The sequence below is a fragment of the Arachis hypogaea genome, chromosome 6, assembly GCF_003086295.3.
Source record: "Arachis hypogaea cultivar Tifrunner chromosome 6, arahy.Tifrunner.gnm2.J5K5, whole genome shotgun sequence".
NCBI classification, from domain to species: domain Eukaryota; kingdom Viridiplantae; phylum Streptophyta; class Magnoliopsida; order Fabales; family Fabaceae; genus Arachis; species Arachis hypogaea.
Window position 1 is genome coordinate 107,075,519 of NC_092041.1, and position 26,520 is coordinate 107,102,038.

The 26,520-nt window shown below is 28.0% G+C and overlaps 3 protein-coding genes and 2 long non-coding RNA genes across 5 annotated transcripts; 3 read left to right on the top strand and 2 right to left on the bottom strand.

Moving 5' to 3' along the window:
* Positions 1 to 5,950: 5,950 nt before the first annotated feature.
* Positions 5,951 to 9,868, bottom strand: LOC140173512 (uncharacterized). The gene is made up of 2 exons (XR_011862631.1): positions 9,601 to 9,868; positions 5,951 to 6,254 (listed from the first exon to the last, which is right to left on the bottom strand). It is a non-coding gene; the product is annotated as an uncharacterized lncRNA (long non-coding RNA).
* Positions 9,869 to 12,765: 2,897 nt separating this feature from the next.
* LOC112697410 (uncharacterized) lies at positions 12,766 to 18,948 on the top strand. Its single transcript, XR_011862632.1, has 6 exons — positions 12,766 to 12,897; positions 12,976 to 13,305; positions 15,552 to 15,788; positions 16,629 to 16,685; positions 17,451 to 17,872; positions 18,123 to 18,948. It is a non-coding gene; the product is annotated as an uncharacterized lncRNA (long non-coding RNA).
* A 336-nt stretch (positions 18,949 to 19,284) lies between these two features.
* LOC140173747 (uncharacterized) lies at positions 19,285 to 19,821 on the top strand. The gene has a single exon (XM_072198320.1). The coding sequence runs from the start codon at positions 19,285 to 19,287 to the stop codon at positions 19,819 to 19,821; it is 537 nt and encodes a 178-aa protein (XP_072054421.1).
* A 707-nt stretch (positions 19,822 to 20,528) lies between these two features.
* Positions 20,529 to 21,041, top strand: LOC140173748 (uncharacterized). Its single transcript, XM_072198321.1, has one exon. The coding sequence runs from the start codon at positions 20,529 to 20,531 to the stop codon at positions 21,039 to 21,041; it is 513 nt and encodes a 170-aa protein (XP_072054422.1).
* Positions 21,042 to 24,153: 3,112 nt separating this feature from the next.
* LOC140173749 (uncharacterized) lies at positions 24,154 to 24,951 on the bottom strand. Its single transcript, XM_072198322.1, has one exon. It carries the CDS (start codon positions 24,949 to 24,951, stop codon positions 24,154 to 24,156), a length of 798 nt encoding a protein of 265 aa, XP_072054423.1.
* Between the last annotated feature and the right edge of the window lie 1,569 nt (positions 24,952 to 26,520).

Consider the following 26,520-nt stretch of genomic DNA (forward strand, 5'->3'; position numbering starts at 1 on the left):
CATCCAAATTCCCATTTTAAAATGCATTATTTATTTCTAATTGCACGAAATTTCAGTTTTTCACTACTGCAATAGAGAGTAAAACTCTAACTGTCGAGACCTTGGCTACTGGATTGAATGTGTCTTTAAAGTTAATGCCAGCTTATTATGTGTAACCTTTGACAACAAGCCTGACTTTGTATCTCTTCAAACTACCATCAGCTTTAAGCTTTGCTTTGTAAATCCATATATAACCGATTGTCTTTTTGCTAGGAAGTAGAGGAACCAACTCCCAAGTCTGATTGGATTCCAGAGCATCCAGCTCTTCCATTATTGCTTGTCGCCACTCATAGTGATGCACTATTTGGTGATAAAATTGAGGTTCAGGGATAGTACTAACTTGATAAATTGCTGCATGGAGTGTTATGTCATCAGTAGTTTTTGGAAGTGGAATATGATCAAAGGGGTTAGGGAGTACAAAAGTGTGAGGACTTTTAGTGAAGGGTAGTGTCTCTTCATGAAAGATGACATCTCTAGAAATAAAAAATTGTTTTGTTTTGAGATTGTATACCTGTAACCTCTGTAGCTAATAGGGTATTTCAAGAAGACCGTTGGATCTACTTTAGGATTAAACTTAGGTTTAGAGTCTGATTTTATAGTAGCATATGCAAGGCAACCAAAAATCCTTGCTTAAAACTTGATAATTTGTTTTTTTTTTTTAAGTTTCTCGAATGGGAGACTACATGTTGAAAAGTGGAGTTGGTGTTCTGTTTACTAGAAAAACAGCAGTGTAAACACATTCTCCCCAAAAGGCGATGGGGCTTGGGATTGGAAATAGAGAGCTCTGGCCACGTTCAACAAGTGTTGATGTTGTCTTTGCACTACTGCATTCTGTTGAGGTTTGTATGGACATAAAAATTGATGGAGTATTCCCCATTCTTGTAGAAAATCAGTGATGTTGTCAGTAATATTGTGCGCAGCTTATCTGGTTCCTCTGCCTTTGTCATAGCTTAGTAGATAATCATGTATTTTGTAATATTTGTTCACTGTATGTCCAAAAAATCCACAGTGTGAGCACAATGGCCTATTCTTCTTCATAAATCCCCTTCCTTTTACAAAGGAATTAGGTTTCTTCTGGTTTCTTGCTAAAAAAAGCAAGTTGATTCGGGACTGATGGGCCAAAGAGCGGTGTTTCTCTTCTTGAACCACTAAGGACATGACTTTATTGATTACAGGTAAGGGCTCCATAAGCAAGATATGACTTTTGATTTGCGCGAAAGAATCATCCAAACCCATGAGAAAACAGTGCACATACTTAGCTTGCAAGAATTCTTGAAGTGGTTTAGCATCTCCACAATTGCATTGGACTGGGCAATACGAGTTCAATTCCTCCCAAAGGATCTTGACCTTTGTGAAGTATTGCGAGACTGTTAGGGAACCTTGGCATAAATTCATCAATTCTCTTTTGATTTCGAAGATTCGAGGGCCATTTCCATGCTGAAATCTTTCTTTAAGATCATTCCAAAGCTCTTCAACAGAATCATCATGCACTAGCGAGGTAGCAATATCTTTGGACATAGAATTCAAAATCTAGGTAATTACTACATCATTGACACATTGTCAAGTCTCAAATTGATCTGGATTGAGCGCAGAATCAGGTCGAGAAACAATTCTGATAACAAAACCGAATTTGCGTTTTGTATTTAGGGATTTCTTCATGGCACGACTCCAAGAATGATAGTTCTCCTCTGTAAGTTGCTGTGTTACTAACACCAAGCTTGATTGATCAGCTGGAGCAAGAAAGAAGGGATCCGCCATAGATGTAGAAATTGGTAACAAGAAAAGAGAAAAAAAAAGAATATTTTGAAAGAAGCTTAAAGAGGATAGAAAAAATAATATTGAGTGCGAAAGTGAAAAAGGAAAGGTTAGAAAATTTGCTTTGATACCATGTTAAACCAGTGATTTCAGAGAATGAAAAAAATGATTTCATTTCATTAAGGAATGAATGAGAGAGGTTGGTTTTATATACAAGTAATTGAAGGATAAAACTTATTCTAACTAGCTATTGTAATAGAGTCATAATGTCGTTTTGCTGAGGAGTGTTATTATGTTTTTGAGTAATGAACTGAGTTATAACTTCTTCAGGCTAAGGTATAGGTTTCATTAGTCATGTTATAGGTAATGGATTGATATCTATTTGTTTGACTTGTTTTTCGAGCAATAAACGACAGTTATTGATTAATACGGAATGGATCGGATTGTAATGCCCGAGTTATATGCAACAAGGTGAGTGGTGGTTGTTTGAGTCATGAAAATCGTAACATTCTTTTGACATAATCTCCAAATTATAGCTTGTACCGAATTATAGCTTATAGTCGCCGACTTGCAAGTTGCGTTTGGTTTTAAAAACAGGACAAGACAAGATATTAAGAACAAGACACAAAAATTAGTGTTTTTGTATTATGTTTAGTGATAAACTAAAACAAATTATGAAAGTCCAATCTATTTTATTTTTTTATTCAAAAATTTTGGTAAAAAATATAATAATAATAAAATATAATTATAAAAAGTTAACTAAAATAATAAAAAATAAAAAATAAGTTATATCTCTTATTAGTGTCATCTTTGTGTCCTTTTTATTAAGATAAACACAAAATATACTAATTTAATATTTTTAAACACAATATCTCTATTCATATTTTATCTGTTAAATACAATTTTATGTCTCAATATATTTTTTATCTCAATGTCTTATATTTATATAAACAAACACAGTCATAATGACAAGATTACTATGAATTTACAGATCAACTCCATTCCTATGTTTTCTCCATTATTTCAATAAAAAAAAGTTTGATTTGAAATTAAATCATTCTAACTCTATTATGTTCTAAACACATCCTAATAAATAATAAAGTTTCAATGCCCTTTAAGAGAATAGGGAAAAAATTAGCAGTAATCATATAAGTAACGTTTATTTAGTGTTTATGTCTAATAGAATATGAACACGATAACAACATACATCTAATATTTACTTGATAATGAGACAATTTTTTTATGAATATAATAGCGCACAAATATACATAAAATATATGTATTTAGTATTTTTTTTTTAATGGAGACACTAATCTTAGACATAGATACATATTTTTTTACATTTTTGTCTTTACAATATTTTCTTATTTTCATTTTTATCCTTCAAAATTTTAACCCTAATCTACTTATTTTCTCTTTTTTCCTTCCCTTCTCATCCTCCTATGTTCGACCTTTCTGTCAAATCCTGTCAAATCCAAAACTGAGGGTTAAATTAAAGATAATTTAATCTTTTTAAATATTTATATGTTTTGTTTATTAATTTTATCAAATACAATATATAAACACAAATATTTTATATTTATATTTTTAATATCTGTATTTCTATATCTATATCTCATTCTATATATACATCAAACAAAAACAGCCATATATAACAGTTTGATACACAATAAAGATGTGTATTTCTATGTTTATATAAAATTTCATTCTATTTATATAAAACAAATTAAATGATACAATTGGAGAAGTGAATGAAAAGCCCCATGGGGCCAGGGGATATAGAGCACCCCGTTGGTTTGGGGATTTACTTCATTAGAAAGGTTGTTGGTTAGTTAGTTGAAAGGATTAGAAAATTTTCAGTTGTTTTAGTAGACTAAGAATTTAATTAGAGTTAGATATATATTGATCGACAGGTATAAAAGGAAAGCAATACATACACAAGTTTTATACACATTATAAAATCTTAAATGTTACTTATTATTATTTTCTTGCTTTATCGTTTTAAGTTTCAACATATTGTGCACTTTAGATTATCACAAACTTTACCAATAGATCAAGTCTAGTTTAGTTTAATTTATAAGCTTTATTTTCATATTCAAATCTAACTTTTTCTTCCTTTCTATGCAAAAATTATACACACAATTTTACTTTTCGTACGTATATTGAGATGATCAAAATGAGAGTAGGTTTTTTTCACAAATCTAAAACACACTTTTAAATTTCCGGAACATTTATTGTATTTTAATACAAAAGATAATAAAGTTTCTTAAAAAAGAAAGTATGTTTTTAAATTATAAAAAAGAAATTAGGTCCCGCAATAAAGTTATTAGCATTTAACAAGCATGTAAAAAAAAAAAAAAAAAAGCATAAATGCTTAGTGGCGGAGGGGGAGGGAAAAAAGAGCATAATTCATCAATAATAAACTAAAAAAAGATAGTACCGAATGAATAGATAGAAGAATCTAAGAACATATATGAATTATTAATACAAAATCACATAATCAAAAAAATTAAAAGAAAAAAAAAGTCATGCAAGATAAACTATTATTAATCATCAAGGGCTAATTATAATGATAAGTATCTATATATTGACTAGAGAACATGCAATTAAAAAATAATTGTAACATAGATCGTTTTTCGCAATAACTATGCCGTTTATAATGGATCGGATCAACTTAATTAATAACAAAAATGCGTAGAAATTAAAAATTAAAAAAATAAAACACATCACATGGTGATCCATGCTCGCCAGAGCTATGGTATATGGTTTTGTAGATCTAATAGCTTGGAACGTGGGATAACAGAAACTGCCCACACAACAAGGAATGCACTTGAATTAGAAGAATGATGATACGTCATCATCATTACATGCATGAAAGTTTCTTTTAATTTTCATTATTAGTGGTAATGAAAAATAGTTCCATAATTCATAATTTTTTCCCCTCTCATGTATATATACAGGTGCTAATGACGAGATTAAATGCTAACTTCAAAATTATATTCTTTCGCTAAAATAAATAATTCGACAAAATAAAGAGACACTTTCATTCTATAGCTCACCTCATGTACTATACTTTCGCTCTTTAATAAGTGTCACTTTTAAATTTTAATGCTCTTTATGTACATATTTGTTATTTATACATAAATATAACTATTCATTGTTTACATATTATTTCTCAATTTTGTAATCAGTGTATTCAACTCTAATTTCACAATCATATCAACAAAATTGAAAAAAAAAGTTTTGTTGCAATTTAGCAAAAACATTAAACCAACGAAATTCGATTTTACGGGTAAAATTATCAACAATGACAACATTGATTTTATCAAATTTTAATAAAAAAATCAATAAAAATTAAAATGAATTGCGCGAGCCGTCACTTTTATTGTCCATTTTTACGTGTTTCTTACAGTCACAATGTAAAAATTTTATTTTAATAATATAGTAGAGAGATAGATAATAAATGTATACCAAAACTATTAGATATGCTATCTAATAAAATTATAAACATTAAATTTAAAAATTAAAGAATATATATATATATATATATATATATATATATATATATATATATATATATATATATATAACACGAAGGGGATTTATACATAGGAGATTATGAATCAACATTTGTTTTTTTTTGTATTTTATTTTTTTGCATTTTGTTTACACTTATTTTATAGACAAAAAGAATCTTAACTTTTTCTGAAAAAATTAGATAAGCCCAGATTTTCTGTTTGCGGATCTATTATTTTTTTATTTGAGGCCCAATAATCCATCTATCAAGAAATAAAAATAAAAATGGAGGGCAAAATAAAAGCAACAAAAAGAACTACAAGGCTTGGCCCAAATTTGAAAAAAAGACAAGAACTAAAAGGCGATATTGGAGATAAAGCAACCGGTAAGTATGGGAGTTGGGACAACTTAAGACCTATAAGTTGTTCTATAAGATTGTAACGAAGATCAAATTCATGAGAAAGAGATTTCTGGGCTTGTTAAAACAAATAATCTTTTCGAATTCAATTTAGAAAAGATGGTTAACGATGCCAAGAGTCTAGAAATGATGCTTGGTGGTTAAAGACCATATTTCATGAAAACTATGTTAGTATATTTTGATGTTAGTATATACCAGAATTCCAGCAAGCAACCATATCAATTGGATGGAAACAAAAGCCCCAAGAATCTCTATTCTAAAATATCCATACGATTGGCGGGGGTAGCTTCCCATCCAGCAGCCTATAAGGAAAATAAGGAAATGGCAAAGGCTGCAACATCCGAAAGCAAATGTGCCGCATCAGTTAATATTGCAAGACTGTTGGCTTTGATCCCTCCAATTACTTCAACAGTCATGAAAACAAAACAAAGGCCCACTGCTATCGAAAGCTTTCGCATGGAAGTTGATCGTTCCACAGAATCTTTAGAGATGGATCCTGCATTTGCAAAAAGACATGTGCTTCCATCTACAATATATACCAAAAATAATACAATCTTTAGAGTTGGAAAGAAAAGATAACAAAAGCATAAACTCCTCCTATCATTAATGAAGCAACACCAATAATAGCAGGCATCAACAATTTAGGGAGTATGGACAATATGATGAAAAGACTTGATGAAACTACTATGAGTAGCTGCTGTTTCATCGATAACCCACTATTAGACTATTAAGTATTAATCATAGCAATTATATACATCATAGGCTTTAATTTGTCTAGCCTAATTTTGTGGTCAAATCAATTTGTTTAGTCTAATTTTAATAAAAACATAATTTAATTGATTATATATATTAAATTTTAATTATTAAAAAAATATCTTAAAAAAAGTATTTTAAACATCTTTTTTAAAATAATTCATATATAATAATAATAAGAGGAGTACTAGCTGCTATTAATAATACAATAAATGTGATAGCTGCATTATATATATATATATATATATATATATATATATATATATATATATTCTCCCACTTTCGTACCACAACTATTTATTTTCTTTTTTCGTTTTTTTACATTAATTAGTTTGTGTTTAAAGGCTTATATCTTGAGCACTTTTTTTCCTTTTAAATACTTTACAAGTAATAATTTATAATTTTACTATCTATCTTTGCTAATAAAACAAAATGACATACCTACTAAATGTTTATTATGCCATAGAGAGTATTTTTTCTAAAAATTGGTCGAAATTCTTTGAAAATATTTAATTGTTAGAAGGGTATTATACTATATATCATATAATCCTCAAATTGACCATTCGCTTTTTTATTGGGCCACAGGCTTAATTTACGTTTTTGAAAATTGTGCTTATTTTAGATATGACATATAGGTTTTCAACCCAATATACTGTTTTTGTCTTAGGTAACCTCTTAATGTAAACCAAGTTCACGTCCAAAAACATTCTAACCAAGTTTGTCCATTCTACCTTTCTGCTTAGCCCAAAAAAACTGGCTTTCTGATTTCTAGTTTCTACACGACTCTTCGTACTTTTGTAGTCGTACTATGCAAGAAAAGCTTTTTTATCTCTTACCGGAAAAAAAAAACTCGTGTTGATATCCCTTTTATTCACGAATCAATATTCAGTTGTGCTAAACTAGAAAAGTTTGAGTAGTGGTATTATTTTATAAGTGAAAATTAAAAAATAATTTTAACAAAAAATAATTAATTTAAAATATTATATATACTAAAATTAGTTATAATATTTTTGTGTATAAATATATATAATTTTATTTATTTTTAATATATATTTATATAAATAATTAATTTAATAGTTAATTTTGATTTACGTCTAATGATGTTTTTAATAAATATATAAACTATTAATCGATTATAAATTGTTATTAAAAATGATCAACAAAGGATTATTAAAAAATAAATTCTTTTAGCTATGAATTGAAACACTTACAAATTAAAGTGATTAATCACGGTATATTATATCCCTCTTTTGAATAAAAAAAACTTGGGCATAGTTGAAGCAACAGACAATTGAGTTAGACTTAGACATGAACGAACGACCGAGGTTACTGCCTTCTTCATATGTCCTTCTTGATTTTAAATATTATTATTAAATTAAGTCACAAATCGTATTATGAGGTTATTCAAATTTCAATTTATTTTACATCATTCGGTGGCAATTATTTAATAAGCGCCAAGCAAATTCAAAAAATTAAAACACAGTGGGCAAAAGAGATAGAAGACAAAGAACTTTTTTCATTTTCATCCATGGAGTATCAGTTTCTTCTTGATTCACCTTACATGGGTTAGTTGCTTCTGCAACACAGCCATCTTTAAAAGTGAGTAAACTTTCCTCTTTTCCATGGTTTTGGTTTCTCTTTCTTTTCCCCTTGGGATTTTAAGGCGTTGAATATATTTGAATAGTTTTTTTTTTTAATTTTAAGGATAAGGAACCATATATTTTGTGAAGAAAATATTTTTTATGTCTCTAATGAAAAGGCTTGATGAAACCACTATGAGTAGCTGCTGTTTCATCGATAACCCACTATTAGTCATAGCAATTATATACATCATACTAAAAAGCATCAGAGATCCATAAGAGAATTTGTATTATATTTGACTAATAAAATTTTCTAAACCAATCCTCAAACAAATTGAATGTAGATGAATTTTCAATAGAACTTCCACTTTTGTGGTTCAATCAAATGTCACAATTCAATTAATGACTGAATTTGATACCACCCTTGGATGTATATAACAAGTCACTACCAGCACAAAAAAGTGATTTTCAGACTTGATTAAACAATTACTACAATCCATAGGCTACCGTTCCATATTACATTTTCAACTACTACTACTATTTATTTAGACCTTCCTGAGCAGTTGAATAGACAAAGAAAGGGAACATAAATGACAGATATTAAACAATAAAACACTAATGCCATCATTAGAGACATAAAAATCAGAGACAGAGCCTCATATAAGCAAAGGGGGGTGATGACCCCCTAACCTTCAAATGTCTCATGCAGATTATTTGTATCTTTCAGTTTAGTTCCCCATGATTTTTTAATTTTGGCCCCCCTTACAAAACCAACCTAGCTCTGCGCCTGATAAAAATCCCTTTGAATCGTGGAACTAAAAGTGATCAAATGAGTACAAATATGAATTTAATTCCTACTAAAGGAAGATCACGACACATTTTCCGATTTTTAAAATTGTTCAGCAGCATGTATCGTTATTGTGACTAGACTCATCAAACTAGAAGGCCTTGCAAAGCCTCCAATTGCAACCTTAGCCCAAAAACATCATATACAAGTAACTGCTTTATGATCTAACAACCCCCTAATCTTGAATCCAAATATAAGAGCAAGGATATGAATTATCAAATCAAATAGTTAACCCAAAATCTACCAACCATTGAACAGTTTAATTAGTCATGTGGTTGTTAAGAGCAAGATAATCGTTGATTCACTAATTAATTTCACTTCCGCAAAAGATAAAATAAGAAAAAGACATAACCGAGTCAGCTGAGACCAAGAACAAACAGGTGGTGGGTGTCATTAATCAATTAACAAAATTCACATTGAAATCACCGTGAATGAGCTGGTTATAGCTACAACAAGCATACATTTACAAAACAATTACACAATTTCACATTAACAGACGTAAATTATGCAAAAAGAGCATCAAAAATTCAAAATCAAGAGCTGCATAAACATGAATTCCAAAAAAAATCCATCAGAAGCATTAACACAAACAGCAGAAACGTAATTGATGAAACAAGATATGAGCATTAATGATTCAATCACAAATCGCATTGAAAAGGCAAAAGAAAGATTATAATAGTAGTACTACTCACCTTGGATTCAAAAAGTGATTTTTCTTTCAGCTTTTGCAACACCTCTCTTCCATGCAAAGGAAGTCGTTTATGAGTGTTATCTCCTTCGCGGGATTGAAGTATATATAAGAAAATTTTCAAGGTGAGTAGTACTACTATTAGAGTATTAGTATCTTTCTTTTGTCTTTTCAATACATTAAATCATCAATGCTCATCAACGGTTTAAATTTTGTCTCGTAGAATATGGCACAATTAATAACCAATTTTAAGTTGATGGACTGTTTCTTTAATTTTTAGCAGCCATGCCCATGATAGACAATTAAGTATTAACAATGAATGGTACTTGACAAGTAAATTAAAAAATAAAAATAATACAGATTCAAAATTTAAATTTAAATTTTTAATCATATTTAAATATTAAAAAAATAAATAAATAACTATTTTTAATCAGCAATAACATTTAATTACTTGGAATATACCCAGCCCAAACATCCAATTCCATTAGCGGGTTATATATATATATATATATATATATATATATATAGCAGTAAACGTTCTGTAAGCACTAAATGGAAAAGTAAATTCTTTTTTTTTTTAATTACTATATATATATATAACATATAATAATAGTAATATTTCTCGCAATCATTTGTGTGCATAATTAATTTGCATATCTACATAAGCGTACTATTGATGGTACAAAAATAAATGTGAGAGCTGCATTATATATATATAGTTTGAGCCAACGGATTATATCTCAAATATTTAGTTAGCCAATATTAATTAATTTTATAATTTTTAAATAAAGATTAATTAATTTAAAATATCACATATACTAAAATTAGTTATAATATTTTTGTATATAAATATATATAATTTTATTTATTTTTAATATATGTTTTATATAAATAATTAATTTAATAGTTAATTTTAATTTACGTCTAGTGATATTTTCAATAAATATATAAACTATTAATCGATCATAAATTGTTATTAAAAATGATCAACAAGAGATTATTAAAAAATAAATTTTATATTCTTTCTTTGAATAAAAAAAACTTAAACATAATTAAGGTAATAGACAATTAAGTTAGACTTAAATAAAAATAAAGTTACTGTCTTCTTTATTTTTTTATTTTTGATATTAAATTTTTTAAATTATTTACTTATTGAAAACATAGTGCATCTTATTTCAAAAAGTCGGATAGAAAAAAGATTCCCAATTTATAAATGAGCCAATTGAATAAAACTTTCGGAGTGACTGAAAAAGCTAGTCAGATGGGGAAAAGATTCCATTTAATAAATGAGCGAATTGAATAAAAACTTTCTGAGTAGAAGTAACTGTTTTTCTTTTTTTTGTTAAAGAGTAATTAATACTTTTGGAAGCTTATCAATATTTTGAAATTGAAGTAACTTTTTTTTTTATGTTAAAGAGGAGTTAATACTTTTGGAAGTTTATCACATGTTTTGGTGTAGTTGAGTGGAACATGTTATTTTATTTTTTTCAACTATTTATATTTAATTTAAAAAATGTAAACGGTGGAGATTCAATAAATTTTCTTTTGTGAATCTATACTAAAAATAGTGTACATTGAGCATTCAACCATTCCATCCTTTCCTAAGTTTAGAAGGTTGAATCTGTCTTATTTGTCCAATTCTATTTAAAGTTAGCGCTATATTTTAGACTTTTGGATAGTTATTAATTGGTGTTTAAAGCCTTTATTAAACTAACTATAAATCTAAACGTCTATATTAAAATGGATATTATAAAATAATTTTATAAATAAGATATTTTAAAATATAAAATATTTATCTCAAAAACTAGGGTTATTTTAGTCTTTTTTGCACTGACTATAGGATAAATCTAAATTTGGTTACTTATTCGTACAAAAAATATTTCTTATTAGTGGAATATGTGATAATTTTTCAATACTTTTTATTCTTGTATTCAGAGTCTTTATTATTATCTTTTTTTTCTTCATCTCAACACCACCACAACTTATCTCCAATGTAATTATTATTATAGATATTAAATTTAAATGTTAAATTTTAATCTTAACTTTTTATAAATGAAAATTATAAAACAATTTTAACAAAAAATAATTAATTTAAAATATTATATATACTAAAATTAGTTATAATATTTTTGTGTATAAATATATATGATTTTATTTATTTTTAATATATATTTTATATAAATAATTAATTTAATAGTTAATTTTGATTTACGTCTAGTGATGTTTTCAATAAATATATAAAGTATTAATCGATCATAAACTGTTATTAAAAATGATCAACAAGGGATTATTAAAAAATAAATTCTTTTAGCTACTAATTGAAACACTTACAAATTAAAGTGATTAATGACGGTATATTATATCCCTCCTTTGAATAAAAAAAACTTGGACATAGTTGAGGCAGCAGACAATTGAGTTAGACTTAGACACCAGCGAGGTTACTGTCTTCTTTATTATTATTTAAATAATTTTTTTAACAGAATGATAGTATTGTCCCAAAATAAAAAGATTGAGGATCGAAATGTCCTTTTTTTTAGACAAAAATCACTTTGTTCTTCGTAAAAATGGACAAAAACCGAATTGGATGTTTACTCACCATTTAAATATGGCATAATTAATAATCAATTTGAAGCTGATAGACTGTTTTTTTAGCAGTCATGATAAATTAACAATGAGTGGTATTTGACAAATAAATTTAAAGATAAAAATAATATGAATTTAAAATTTAAATTTAAATTTTTAATCATATTTAAATATTAAGAAAATAAATAAATTACTATTTTTAATGAACAATAACATTTAATTACTTAGAATATACCCATCAGAGACATTCGATTCCATTAGCGGGTTATATAATGCAATATATATAGCAATAAACGTTTTGAGGTACTTGAATAATAATTATGGAAGCACTAGATGAAAAAATAATTTTTTTTAATTACTATATATCTATACATACTAGAATTCAAGAAGAAACATCACCAAGGTGAAATTTTCATAGAATTTAGAATTTTTTTTTAAAAAATTCTCTTCTTTATTTTTTTGTTTTTATAGTCTATCTATAGAATAGGTTTATTAGATTTCAAAATCTATAGTCAAAGGGATAGATAATTGTAATAGGTATGTACTACAACAGGAGAGTTATTTCCAACCCATTTTTTCTTTTTTTGATTTTTTTTTTCGGACAAAGTTCAAGCCCAAAAGCCCAACAAATAAAATAAAGAAATGAGGTTAGGAAGAAGAAGAGGTAAGGAAGACAGAAAAACAGCTATGACTTCTGATTCTTCACCCATCAACAACGGTAGATAGCTCTCTTCTTCTTCTTCTTTTTGGTCTTCTTTCCATTTTGTAATATTTTTAATTTTATTTTTTATTTAAGTTCCTTCATCTCCAACAATTCCTCTTCAAACTCAACCGGCAACACCTTCTCCTCCCTTGGTGATGCTTCTCGCCGCAATCATCGTCGTTGAACTCTTCCATGCCGTCCGCTTTCGATACCCCACCAGTGCATTGTTCCCGGTTTGCCGTAGCTACTGATGCTCCACCTACTCCAATGTGATTCAGAGGCTCCTGAAGGATTATTCTCCGGTAGAGAAATTTTCGATTCCGACACAAAGTTTCATGAGTTTTGTGAGGAGTTCTATCGGTCTGTGAAGAATAGGGGAGTGGCAAATTCGGGGATTGATGAGGCTGGAAGTTGAAGACCAGGGTATGATGGGTTAATTTTATCATTGATTTTCTTTTATGATCTTTTCCTTTTATTCAAAATCAATATCTCTCGAGCTTTATATTTCTATACAAAAAATTAACAGAAAATAGCTAACAATTTTTTCTGGGTTAATTGCATTTTTTTTCTCTACCAATTGAATCTAATTTGCTATGGTTATTGTAGCTTGTGTTTTGCTTTTACATAAATATTAGGAACTATGTTGGATTATTTATCAGAGGTATTACTATATTAGTCATTCTGGCATGGCTTTATATCAAGAATTATGAGGAATCTATTAGTTTTCTTTCAAATGTCTTCTCTGAACATCGATATCAATGTATCAATATCTATTATTAAATACTAGAGATTACAGATTAAATACAATTGGATATAAGTTTTGTGTCTTAGAAGGCAATTTTCTTTTATTTAAGTGAAATAGCTAAATCAGATCATGGGTTAAAGGTCATTTCATTTATTTAAAAATGCTAATATATTACATGAATTGAGATAAGTATATATGAATAGTGTACTTTTCTCTTGAATGAGAATGAGAATATCATACCCAGTATCTCATCAGTTATGGCTAAATGAATAGCCTTTGAATTTTTTAGTGGTTGATTGTTGTGAAATTTAGGATGAAGTTATTCTTAGGGTAACTGTTTATTTTCAGTTCTCAGAAGTGTTTATGTAGAGTTGTTAACTATAGTCTAGGAGGTTAGGACAGTTAAGGTAGGTAGTATTTCTCTATAGATACAAGTTCATTTTGATAGAAAGTAACCTTGAAAATTGTGTAGTTGATTTGATTGGTTAGGTACACGTTTGTTGAATTTTATTATTGTTATGGTCTTTGTGAGAGAGGATTCTGTTCATGTGATTTCAAGCATGTATGTTATTTATTAGGTTATGCAAAGTTGTTTTAGATGCATTAGGAGAATGTCTTCATTCATTCTTTTTATATTGTACTTCACTTTTCCTCTCTCAGTTTGACTGAGAAAAGAGTTTCATCCTTCTCTTCTCCTCATTTTTATAAAAATATTAAAGAAGAATGTAATATGGTTCTGTCATATTCTCCTATTGTTTTCTTTAATTTCAGCTCCCTCTTTGTAATTTTATTCAATTTCTTGAAATTTCATCATGTTTTGGTGCTTCGGGATCTGTATTCGGGAGCTATGCATAGATGACTTTATGATTCCCACAATTTCATTGATTTATTGCTAGAATCATGTGATTTTGATATGAATGTGGTTTATATGTTCATTTTCATTTATGAATAATGTAGTTCCTTCATATCATCATATGTTCTACTATCTATCTGTTCAAAATCAGTTCTTTTATATATCCTATGTTTTTCTTGATAATTGTGGTTGGATTAGAATTATTGTTATAAGGTTGTTGATTTTGCACATTGTCATGTTGATATCATTAGTATATATGTATTGTGGTGTTTAGGGTATAAGCTTCTTAGTTAATTCAGTTTCTCATTTTATAGTTTATTGGTCAGTTTTGAGTGGTAATTAGACAAATTTGGTGTTCTTTTATTCTTAATAATTTGGAACTAATAGCTGTGATGGGAGTTGATTTTTGTCAAAGTGCTCATCAAATTATAGTTAATTCAATTTCTCATTTTATACTTCATTGATCAGTTTTAAGTGGTAATTAGACAAATTTAATGGTTCTTTTTTAGTAATTTAGATCTAATAGTTGTGATGAGAGTTGGTTTTTGTTAAAGTGCTCGTCAAATCATAGTATGTATAGATTGTTTCTCAATCAGTTCTAGAGAGGTGAGGTTGTATTTTTTATTATTATATGCTTCAAATGGTTAAAAATATAATGTGAATTCCATTCTGCTGAAGTTATGATGGGATGTTAGTTTGAATGATGTTATTTATGATCTCATCTCATTCTTTTATATATGATTCTGATGTCAGTCAAAGTTGTTGCTTCCTCATTTTATTTTGTCAGTTTCGAAGGTATGATGGGATGTTAGTTTTTAAATTTTTCTTCAAAAACAAAAAATGGATTGGATGTGGTTAGGTGGGGAAAATGATTTTCTTTCCTGTTTTTCAGTATACCCTCACATGAAAAATCAGATTTTGGTGGTTTGGTGGGAGAAATGACATCATCTTCTATAACAAATAGTACTATCTTCTATTATTCTATCAAAAAAGTTATTTGGTTAATGAGAGTAGGTATCGTTACTTGTGACTAACTCCCCTTTGTCATTTGTTGCAAATCAATCCCATCAGCAAGTACTTTTATGGCCTCTCTGGTTATAGGTTTTCTTTCAAAAAAGAAAAGCATTCCCCTTCTACAAATCACGTCAGATCTCCTGCTCTTCATTCTTTGGATGGATGATTATCTGCCTTCTGCACATTCGATTGATAGGTGTTGATTGCTGTCAAATTTTCGATGATGTGATGGTCATTCATACTGTTTTGACTCATAATCAGTGCTCATCCTTCTTTCCAGCGTAGTCCTTATATGTATGTATTCCCTTAAGAAATATACTCTCGAATGAATATATCAACTCCACTTTTGATTGGTTTCAAAGTGAGTGTTATATACACAATGATCTTTTATTTTTTTTCTTCCATGGTTTAAATTTTTTAATTTAAATCCTGAATTGGTTTCATTTCTCTATCTATAAATTGGATCCTAAGTTTCACAAGTCTGTTGCATTACTTTCATGCTTTAAAAGTATTCTGAAAAGCCTTTCTACTTATTCTGATTTTATTTTTTGAAAGTCAAGGTTATAAGTGTATGTAGTGAGAAAACAAGTTATACTCATTCATTCTCATTCATTATTTTCAAATGAACTTATGGGGGTTCTTTGATTTCTTTTTTTTTGGTTATATATAACTAAAGTGGTGTCTAAGAAAGAAGTACTACTTTATTCGAAATACCATTATAGTGAACATTAGTTGGTTCTAAATTTTTTTAGCTTGGTTAAAATTTCATAAAATGTCTCAATCTTATGCTACTGCAAGTTTATATAGAAAAAATTATTTAAAGAGAAAGAGAGGACAACAAGTTGAAGATAGAAGAGGTCAGTTTTGCTATATTCATTTTTGGATTTTTTTGAAAGAAATTAAAATTTACATCTTTTCATTACAGATGTTTTTTACTATTATAAAATCGGTGTTCAATTAATATTATTGGCTGGATTTCTATGCTTTATTGTTTGATGTTGTTCTTACTTTTAATATTTCTCTTATTTTAAGTTCAAATATATTGGTACGTGGTATTTATTAACTTACCTGTTTAATTTTTTTTATCTTCCCATAGTTTTAATTTTACATTTAAAGTTCTTTTTTTTTCTTTAGGGAGATCAATTATTTTACAAGATACTCCAATTATTAATGCCAATTTCATATTATCAGGTATGAGTTTATTGTTTTAAATTTTCTAATTTCTTCGTTAACTTAGAAAGTATAGTTATTATTGAATTAATTTTTGTATATTTTATTTTTTTATGTTGTTTATTATGCATTTAGTTATTAATAAATTCATAATTTATGATTGTCTATTTAAATATTTCTTTGACGTGTATATCTTTATATTTGATTTATTTATAATAATTTTTTTTTTGTTTCATAATAAAAATCCAAATTAAGATGACTCTAAAATATATGATCCTACTGTAAATTCTTAGAATGATCTTTAGTCTCCTGTTGATCATCCACTTTTTTCACAAAGTGAAGTTCAAGGTATTTCAGTATATTTATAATTGATTTATTTATGGAATTTGCATTTTTCGTATTAATTTAGATATAATCTACTCATTCAGTATATTTAGTCACATTATGTTCCTTTTATAATTTTAATATTCTGGTCGTAATAAAATTTATATGACATTTTTTTACCAAATATAATATGAAAAAAAATAATATTCATTGATTTTAAATACTTTCAATACAAGTGTCTCAAATTTGGTTAGATTATTATTATTATCAAATATTTATATTTTCAATTTGTAGACAATGAGTATCCGGTGAATAATTTCTGAATCTTTAATTGTTTTACTAGTATATTTTTTTAAGTAAAAAAAATTAAGAAGCATTTAAGTCTTCATTTAATATAATTTTTTACTTAGTTAAATTTGTAAGGATTTGTTTATTATTTAAATTTTTTATTTATTTTTGTAGGTTGTCTCGATATTGATGACCCTGTGTATACTTGTCTATATTGTGGTGCGTCGTTTTGGTTACTAGAGTGAATTGAAAAATAGTCAAGAATTAATCAACCTCTTTTTACACTTTGTTGTTTTCAAGAAAAAATTCAATTACCGTATCTTCAGGAAGCTCCAGATTTATTATATAATTTGATTCATAGTCATGATAGTAAGTCTTTACAGTTTCAAAAAAAAATTCGGTATTATAATAGTATGTTTGCTTTCACTTCTCTTGGTGGTAAAGTAATAGACTCAGTGAATGATGGAACTGGCCCACCACAATTCATTATAAGTGGTCAAAATTATCATAGGGTTGGAAGTTTATTACCTCAGGCTGGTCAAGTTCCGAAATTTGCCCAATTATACATGAGTTAAGCATAGAGAAGGAATATTTGGGTAAGGTCAACTCTTACAAAAATTTTGTTATGATTGTTTGTAATTTTAATTAGTTTCTTTTATTTTCAATTTAATTTTTAGTTGGTAAGATACTAATATGGATGTAACTTTGATTATTATAATCAAAATGTTCGTATCTTATTGTTTAAATATTGTTGTTAAGATTCATTCTAATTATAAAAAATGCATGTTTCTTCATTTTAAGTAAAATTACTTAGTAATATCGTGTTACTATTTTTCTCAATTATAGGCAAAGTTCAAATATAGATAGACAGCTGATAATTGATTTGACCCAAATGATTGATCAACACAATCATTTAGAAGAGTGAGGGAATTCCATGAGAATCACCCGTCTGAGGTGTTTTCTTTGAAATTGTTTAGTCAAAGAGAACGTGATCGAAAAGTTTATAATTATCCTTCGTGCGATGAAGTTGCTGCTTTGGTTGTTGGTGATTTTGATTCTTCTGATACTGGTCGTGATGTCATTGTTAAATCTGCAGCTGGCCAACTTCAAAGAATATATGAGTCACATGCTTTATACTGGCCATTGCAATATCCCTTGCTTTTTCCTTACGGGGAAGATGGTTATCAATTGGGTATTCCTTATCGAGATATTCAAGATATAAATGTTGCAGGGAGAAGGACTAGAGTATCCATGCGAGAATTTATCTGTTTTTGTTTGCAAATGAGAGAGCATGAGGATAGCATTATTCATAAGTCTAGAAGATTGTTCCAACAATTTGTTGTTGATTCATTCTCTATGATTGAGTCACAGAGGCTTTATGAAATCAGGAAAAAACAGAGCACAATTAGAGGAGAAGTCTTACAAGGTATTGAAGAAGCTATGCGACGCGGTGATACTGAAGCATCATCAATTGGTACTCGAGTGATTTTGACTTCTTCCTTCACTGGTGGTAAACGTTACATGTTTAATAATTGCCAAGATGCTATGGCTATTTGTAAGCATTTTGGATATTCAGATCTATTTCTTACCCTTACTTGCAATCCTAACTGGTTTGAGTTTCAAAGATATACTAATCGCGATCAAGTTCTAATTGCTGATCGACCAGACATTACTTGCCGAGTCTTTCATGCTAAGATGAAGTGTCTTCGTAATGATCTTAAGAATGGTATTTTTTTTGGTCCTCTTAATGCAGGTATATTGAATATAGAGAATTCTATATTGAATTTATGCTTACTTATAAAAATTTCTATATTTTCAGACATTTTTTTACTATTTAGGTATGTATACAATTGAGTTTTAAAAAAGAGGTTTGTCACATGCACATATTCTACTTTGGCTTGATGGAAGGAATAGATTGCAGAATATTGAAATTGTTGATGAGTTGATTTGTGCGGAACTTCCTAATCCTATGAAATTTCCACATTTGTATAGTGTGGTTAGTAAATACATGATTCATGGCCCTTGTGGCAGGATAAGACCAACTTCTCCATGCATGAAAGATAGAAGATGCTCCAAGTTTTATCCGAAGCAGTTTGTTAATTATACGAGTTTTGATAAAGATGGTTATCCTATTTACAAGCGTCGAGATATTGGTGTTAAAGTTAAAAGTTATGGTGTTGATCTTGATAATAGATTTGTTGTTCCATATAATTCATTATTGTTGATGAAGTACCAGGCTCATATCAATTTGGAATTTTGCAACAAGTCAAATGTTATAAAGTATCTTTTCAAGTACATTAACAAGGGTCCAGATCATGTAACTGCAATCATTAGTCATTTAACTAAGACAACTCATTCTTTTAAAGTGGTTGATGAGATCAAACAATATTATGATTGTCGGTATCTTTCACCTTGTGAATCTATGTGGAGAATTTTTGCATATGAAATTCATCATAGATGGCCACTTGTGCAAAGACTCAGATTTTATTTACCTAATCAGCAGCATGTTGTGTTTGATGATCATGATACTATTGGCTCTGTTTGAATAAGAAATAGAGATTTGATGACAATGTTTACTGCTTGGATGATGGCTAATCGAACATATGTTGAAGGACGAACACTAACATATGCTGAGTTCCCAAGTAAATTCGTTTATGATTTACAATCTCGACAGTGAAAACCAAGAAGAAGGGGATTTTCTATAGGAAGATTGAGTTTTGTTCATCCTTCAACTGGTGAGCTGTTCTATATGCGTATGCTTCTCAATGTGCAAAGAGGATGCACCAGTTTTCGAAGTATAAGGACTGTCAATTTTGTTTTATATGATACATTCTAAGAGGCATGTTCTGCCATGGGTTTTTTAATAGATGATAATGAGTTTGTCTTGGCTATTAATGAAGCGGCTGAGTTATCTTCTGGCGCCCAATTGAAAAAACTTTTTGTTTCATTGTTAATATCTAGTTCTGTCTCTAGGCCCGTTTTAGTTTGGAATCAAACTTGGAAATATTTATCTGATGATATCATTTATTACAGACGAAGTGAGCTTCATTTTCCAGGTTTTACTTAATCTTTAGTTTATCTTTTTTATTTATAGGATTAAGAAAAACTCTTAACAATAAATAAATAGAAAATGATATGCACAAAGTTTGGAATACATACATAGCATGATAGGGAAAATTTTCAAATATTACAAGTTTTTGATATCTTGATGAATTTATTAACTGAAAAAAAAAATATATTGCAGGAATAACAATGACTGACGAAGAGTTACAAACATTTTGTCTAATAGAGATAGAGAAATTGCTACAGGCCAATGAAAAATCATTAAGAGATTTTGCTGGTATGCCGCTTCCTAATGTTAATTTGGTCTCACAATTTAGTAATTTTATGGTGTTGCGTGAATTAGAATATGACATTTTTGTGATGCTTGAAGAACACGATTCAAATTTTTCAAAGTTGAATGAAGAACAGAAGTCAATCTATGATAGGATTATACATTGTGTTACTAACAAGGAACACGGGTTGTTTTTCATTTATGGGTTTGGTGGGACTGAAAAAACTTTTTTGTATAGACTCTTATCTGCCAAATTGCGTTCTCAAAGAAGAATTGTTATTAATGTTGCTTCAAGTGGAATTGATTCATTATTGTTACCTGATGATAAGACAACTCATTCTATGTTTGGTATCCCAATTGAATTGAATGAAGATACTATTTGTAGAATTCTGAAAGATAGTCCTAAGGCTGATTTAATTCGACTTTCTTAGCTGATTATTTGGGATGAAGCTCCAATGACTAACAAGTTGGCATTTGAAGCTTTAGACAGAAGTTTTCGAGACATAATGACGTTGATTTCAGTGTCTAACAAAGATCTACCTTTTGGAGGAAAAATCATTGTTCTTGGAGGTGATTTTCGACAGGTTTTACCTGTTATTCCTAAAGCTTCTCGTGCTGAGATTGTTATGGCATCAATCAATTCTTCAATTCTTTGGAAGCACTCTGAAGTGTTGACGTTGACAAAAAATATGCGGTTAGAAAGTGCTACTAATCAATCAAATCTGGAAGAATTAAAAAGGTTTTTCGATTGGATTCTTCAGATTGAAGAAGGGCGTATTGGGACAATAATTAACGAAAAGCTTTTAGTTCAAATTCCAAATGAATTTCTGATTTTTCCTTCGGATAATCCAATTGATGATATTATAAATGCAATTTATCCTGACATAATTAGAAACTTTGATGATACTGCTTTTTTCCAAGACAGAGCTATATTAGCTCTAACAGTAGAGATTGTTGAAGAAATCAATTATCACATTGTTCAATTGCTACTTGGGACAGAAAAAGAGTATCTAAGTGATGATTCTATATGTGGTAGTGATGCTTATTGTGATGTTGATGTTGATTGGATAAATACTGAGTTTTTGAATCAGATAAAATGTTCAGGGTTACCGAATCACTCATTGAAATTGAAGAAAGGTGTGCCTATTATTTTGTTGAGAAATATTGATCCAGCTGGTGGCTTATGCAATGGTACTCGCCTTATTGTTAGAGATCTAGGAACAAATGTGATTGGAGCTGAGATTGTCTCAGGGAGTCACATTGGAGATAAAGTTTTCATTCCTCGGATGAATTTAATTACGAGTGACGCTGGATACCTTCCAAATTTCAACGGAGATAATTTTCTATAAACTTGTTTTGCAATGACTATCAATAAGAGTCAAGGTCAAACTCTATCCAGTGTTGGACTGTTCTTGCGTCGACCGGTATTTTCTCATGGTCAACTCTATGTCGCTATTTCTCGCGTGAAGAGTAAAGATGGTTTAAGAATTTTGGTATCTGGCAAGGAAAATGATTATTCTACTTTAACTCATAATGTCGTATTTAAAGAAATATTTGATAAGATTTTATAATTTATTTTGTTTTGTTTTTATATTAATGTTATTTTATATGGTGGTTATTTTTGTAATGATACTACTTTATTGTATTAAATATAAAGATAAATTAGAATGCTAACCTATTTTATATGATTCAGTTTATTCAAATACGTTTTAACAAATTATTTTTCTATTTACTAAATTGTATTTTTATGAAAATATCTTTAAAAAGTTTTTTAATTGGTAAAATATTTTTTCTTAATATACTCTTAAATAATTTTTTATTTATTAAATTTTAATTTTACCAAAATTTCTTTAATAAAAATTCTATTTTACTATTAATTTTCTAATATCAATGCACATTTTTTTAACATTAAATAATTTTTTTATCAATATTATATGTATAACAATTAATAATAATAATAATTAATGAATTAATAAATAATTAAAAAAACAAATCCCTTCAAATCAATAACTCACTAATTCTAAAATCCTAAACCCACTCTCACCTCCATATTAGAGAAAAGAGAGAAGCCACTCTCCACTAATTATTATTACCGTTTTAATTTTGATTCTCTACCTATCCGTTTTATTTTTTATTTATATTTTTGTGGTAAATTACTAAAAGATAATTGAAAAACATTTTATAATGTTATAGTATAATTTATTTACAATAAAAAAAGATAATTATAAAAAATAGCAAATTAATGGATTACATGCTTACATATAATCTTTTCACACTTTTTAAATTTGATCAAATTAAAAAAATTAAATAATTTTTGAATTTATGAAAAAAATTCATGAAATGTATATTACTAAATTTACACTTTACTGTTTTTCATTCTTTTCTTTTAATTTTTTTATTTTTTATTTCTCTTTTTTTTTATATTTTAATTTTTAATTTTTTATTTTATTTAATATATCTTTCAATCATTATTTTTTTAATATGTATGTATTTTGTTTTATATATATATATATATATATATATATATATATATATATATATTGGTTATTTATAAATGCATAAAATAACATGCACATTCTATTTTAACTAATTGTATTTACTCATTCTAATTGAAATATCAAATTATTTATTTTTCATATCATGTATAAGACCGTGTAATTGTACGGTCTTCACATTAGTATAATATATAATAATAATAATATCTTTTGCAATCATTTGTGTGCATAATTAATTTGCATATCTACATAGATTTGATGGCACAAAAATAAATGTGATAGCCGCATTATATATATATACAAGTTTAATCACCCGTGCCATGCACGTAATAATATTAAAATTATAATTTTAAATTGTTACGTTAAATTTTATTTTAATTATAATAATTTAATTAATAAAAAAATAACTTGTATGCGTTGTTTTTCTTTTCTTAATATAGTATTAATTGTATTAATTATAAAATAGTTATTTAATCTACTTTTTTCAATAAATCAGGCATATATACTCAATATGACCATAAATAATCTAGTAATACTTAAATCTACCAACAAAGTTTTATATGTTGGTTTACTGTGAAGTAAGAAAATATCAAAATCAGCTCAAAATGAAGAACAAATTAATAGAGAATCCTAATGTAGAAAGTTTTGTAATACACAATAAATAATTTAAACCTACTCCTACTGAATAACAATTCAATGATATCCTTTGATACCTGCAAAATATATACATGAAACAACACCGTAGCAATGTTTGTATATAAAATTATATGATTAACGTAATTATAAAATTGTTTGTCAAGAGAATAAAATTATACAAATTTTAATGATAATTTTAATATTCTCAAACTATTAATGTACAATAAAAATTCATCTATTAGTTCCTAGAATTTCTAAATTTTTTTAAGTGATAGAAATAAATTTTAATAAATAAATAGATTTAGTAAGACATTTTGTTATTACCTTTTTATTATAGGCTCTCAAAAACTTCTCTATATAACACATTCATCGTGCAGTTATCTTCCAAGTGTCCATGATCTTGCAACAGCACTCACAGACCATCTTTACTCGTTACCCTTGATAACGCAACATACAATTGACCATGGGTGAAAACTGGCCTTGGAAGGTAAATTCCAACTTTCGATAGAGTTTGTCCCTGGGACTTATTTATTGTCATTGCAAATGACATGATAATTGGGAATTGTCTTCTTTGAAACCTGACCAGCAACGTTTCATTATTTGGAATTAGATTCAGTCTTGGGATAAGAACAATACTTCCAGCTTTGTTACCAGTTAAAGTCTTGCATTCTATCACATAATTTCCCATTCTTCTAACTTGCATCCTCGTTCCATTGCACAAACTATTAGTTTGGTCTATATTCCGCAGCAACATAATAGGAGCGTCAACCTTCATAACCAACTTGTGTGGTGGTAGACCTGAACAATTTATTCCATTTAGAATCTCCGGCGAGAAAGCATCTAACTCAAATTCCATATTTCCCTCTTCAGCACACAAAGAGTCTGAACTTAAGTAGACTCTTTCTTGTCCAGGTAACCCTGCAGTCATTTTGTTGTTGACATCAGTGACACAATCCAAAGTTGGTGCAAGAATTGCTCTATCCTTGAAATAATTTTCAACGGATAAATTGGATAACATATCTGGATACACGAAATCAATGAGGTCATTCAAAGCTGTCTCAGAGTTCTTAATCAAAATGTCAGATGGTATATGAACGATCGATTCACCATCTGTTGTATCACCAGCCAAACCATCACCAATTTTGAGTAGCCATTCTACAAAATTTATAAGTTCTTGTATGTTGTTGTTTTCACCAAGTGAGAATCTCATGTTTGTTGTAAGTTTCAAAACCTTACAGTTATGCCACAAATATGAAGAATCTTGCCTTGAGCCTCTGAGAATCACAGGTAAAATTTGTCTAAAATCTCCTCCGAGAACAACAACTTTACCTCCAAATGGCAAACGAGCATTATACGAATCTAAGCACCTTAAGATGTCTCTGAGGCATTTGTCTAAAACTTCTTAACAATACTTACTTATCATTGGAGCTTCATCCCATGTGATTAATTTGGCCTTGGATATTAACCTTGCAAGAGGACTTCCCTGTTTAATGCTACACAAAAAATTCTCATTTATGGCCAAAGGAATTTTAAACCTTGAATGTGCAGTTCTTCTATTAGGCAACAAAAGTGCAGCAATCCCACTCGAAGCAACATTTAAAATTATACCTCCTTTAAACCTAATTGAGCATGATATAATTGACCATAAGAATGTTTTTTCACAACCACCTTGACCGTATAAGAAGAAAAGTCCACCCATATTATCGCTAATAGCACCAATTATTTGATCGTATGCAAATTTTTGCTCATTAGTTAGCCTTTCTAATACCCACTTAGTTCATTCGCAAGAGCATTAACGTCAAAATAATTGAAACAATTGACTATTACGACTTATATATATACACACTAATTACAAACGATATAAATTTTTAATGGAAATACTTGATACTAATAAAAAAATTATATAAATAGAAATTATTTAATTTCAATTTCAATTTCATATAACAAAACAGTGGTTTTCAAAAATTATGGAATCTTTTTGACATATGTATTATGCCATACGTATAAATTATATGGGTTATTATACAAATTCATATATATGCATAACAAAACAGTTTAATATTATATATTTTCTACATTAATTATATGTCAATATTTTAAAAAAAGAGATAAAAAAGAGATATATAAATATGTATAATATTATGGCTATATATGAAGCAGTTTTATATTGCTTTAATTATATAGACTTACTATAATTATATAAAATTTAATTTGAGGAAATAATTTTCCTTGCCATAAATAATATACTAAAACTGTTAGTATATTATCTTTTTTATGGTTAATTGAATTTATCAATGATTTTTTCGTGTAAATCGTTATTACCCAGTTTTTAATAATTACTTAATATACAAAATTTGAAATTGGAAATTGTTATTACTAATTCAATTAACTGGTTAATTGAGTAATAATTGTCAAATTATTAAGGTGCAAAATCATTGATTTACTCAATTGATTTTCATATATTATTTATATTTCAAGTAATAATTTGAAATTATATTATTTATCCAGTTAATAATACTATTATTAAAAATTATTTTTTGCATTGATTTTTAAATCAATTATTAAATAATTATTTTTGTTAAGATACTTGTTTATAAATTATTTTAAATTATATTTTGTTAAGATATAATTATTTAGATTATTACTCATGACACGGGTATAATTTCATTTTATACCAATTAATCAATTATAATTATATGACACTGGTGTAATTTTAATTTTATCTATGGATTATTTTCCGTAATAATATACAACATATTATTTATCGTGATAATTTGAT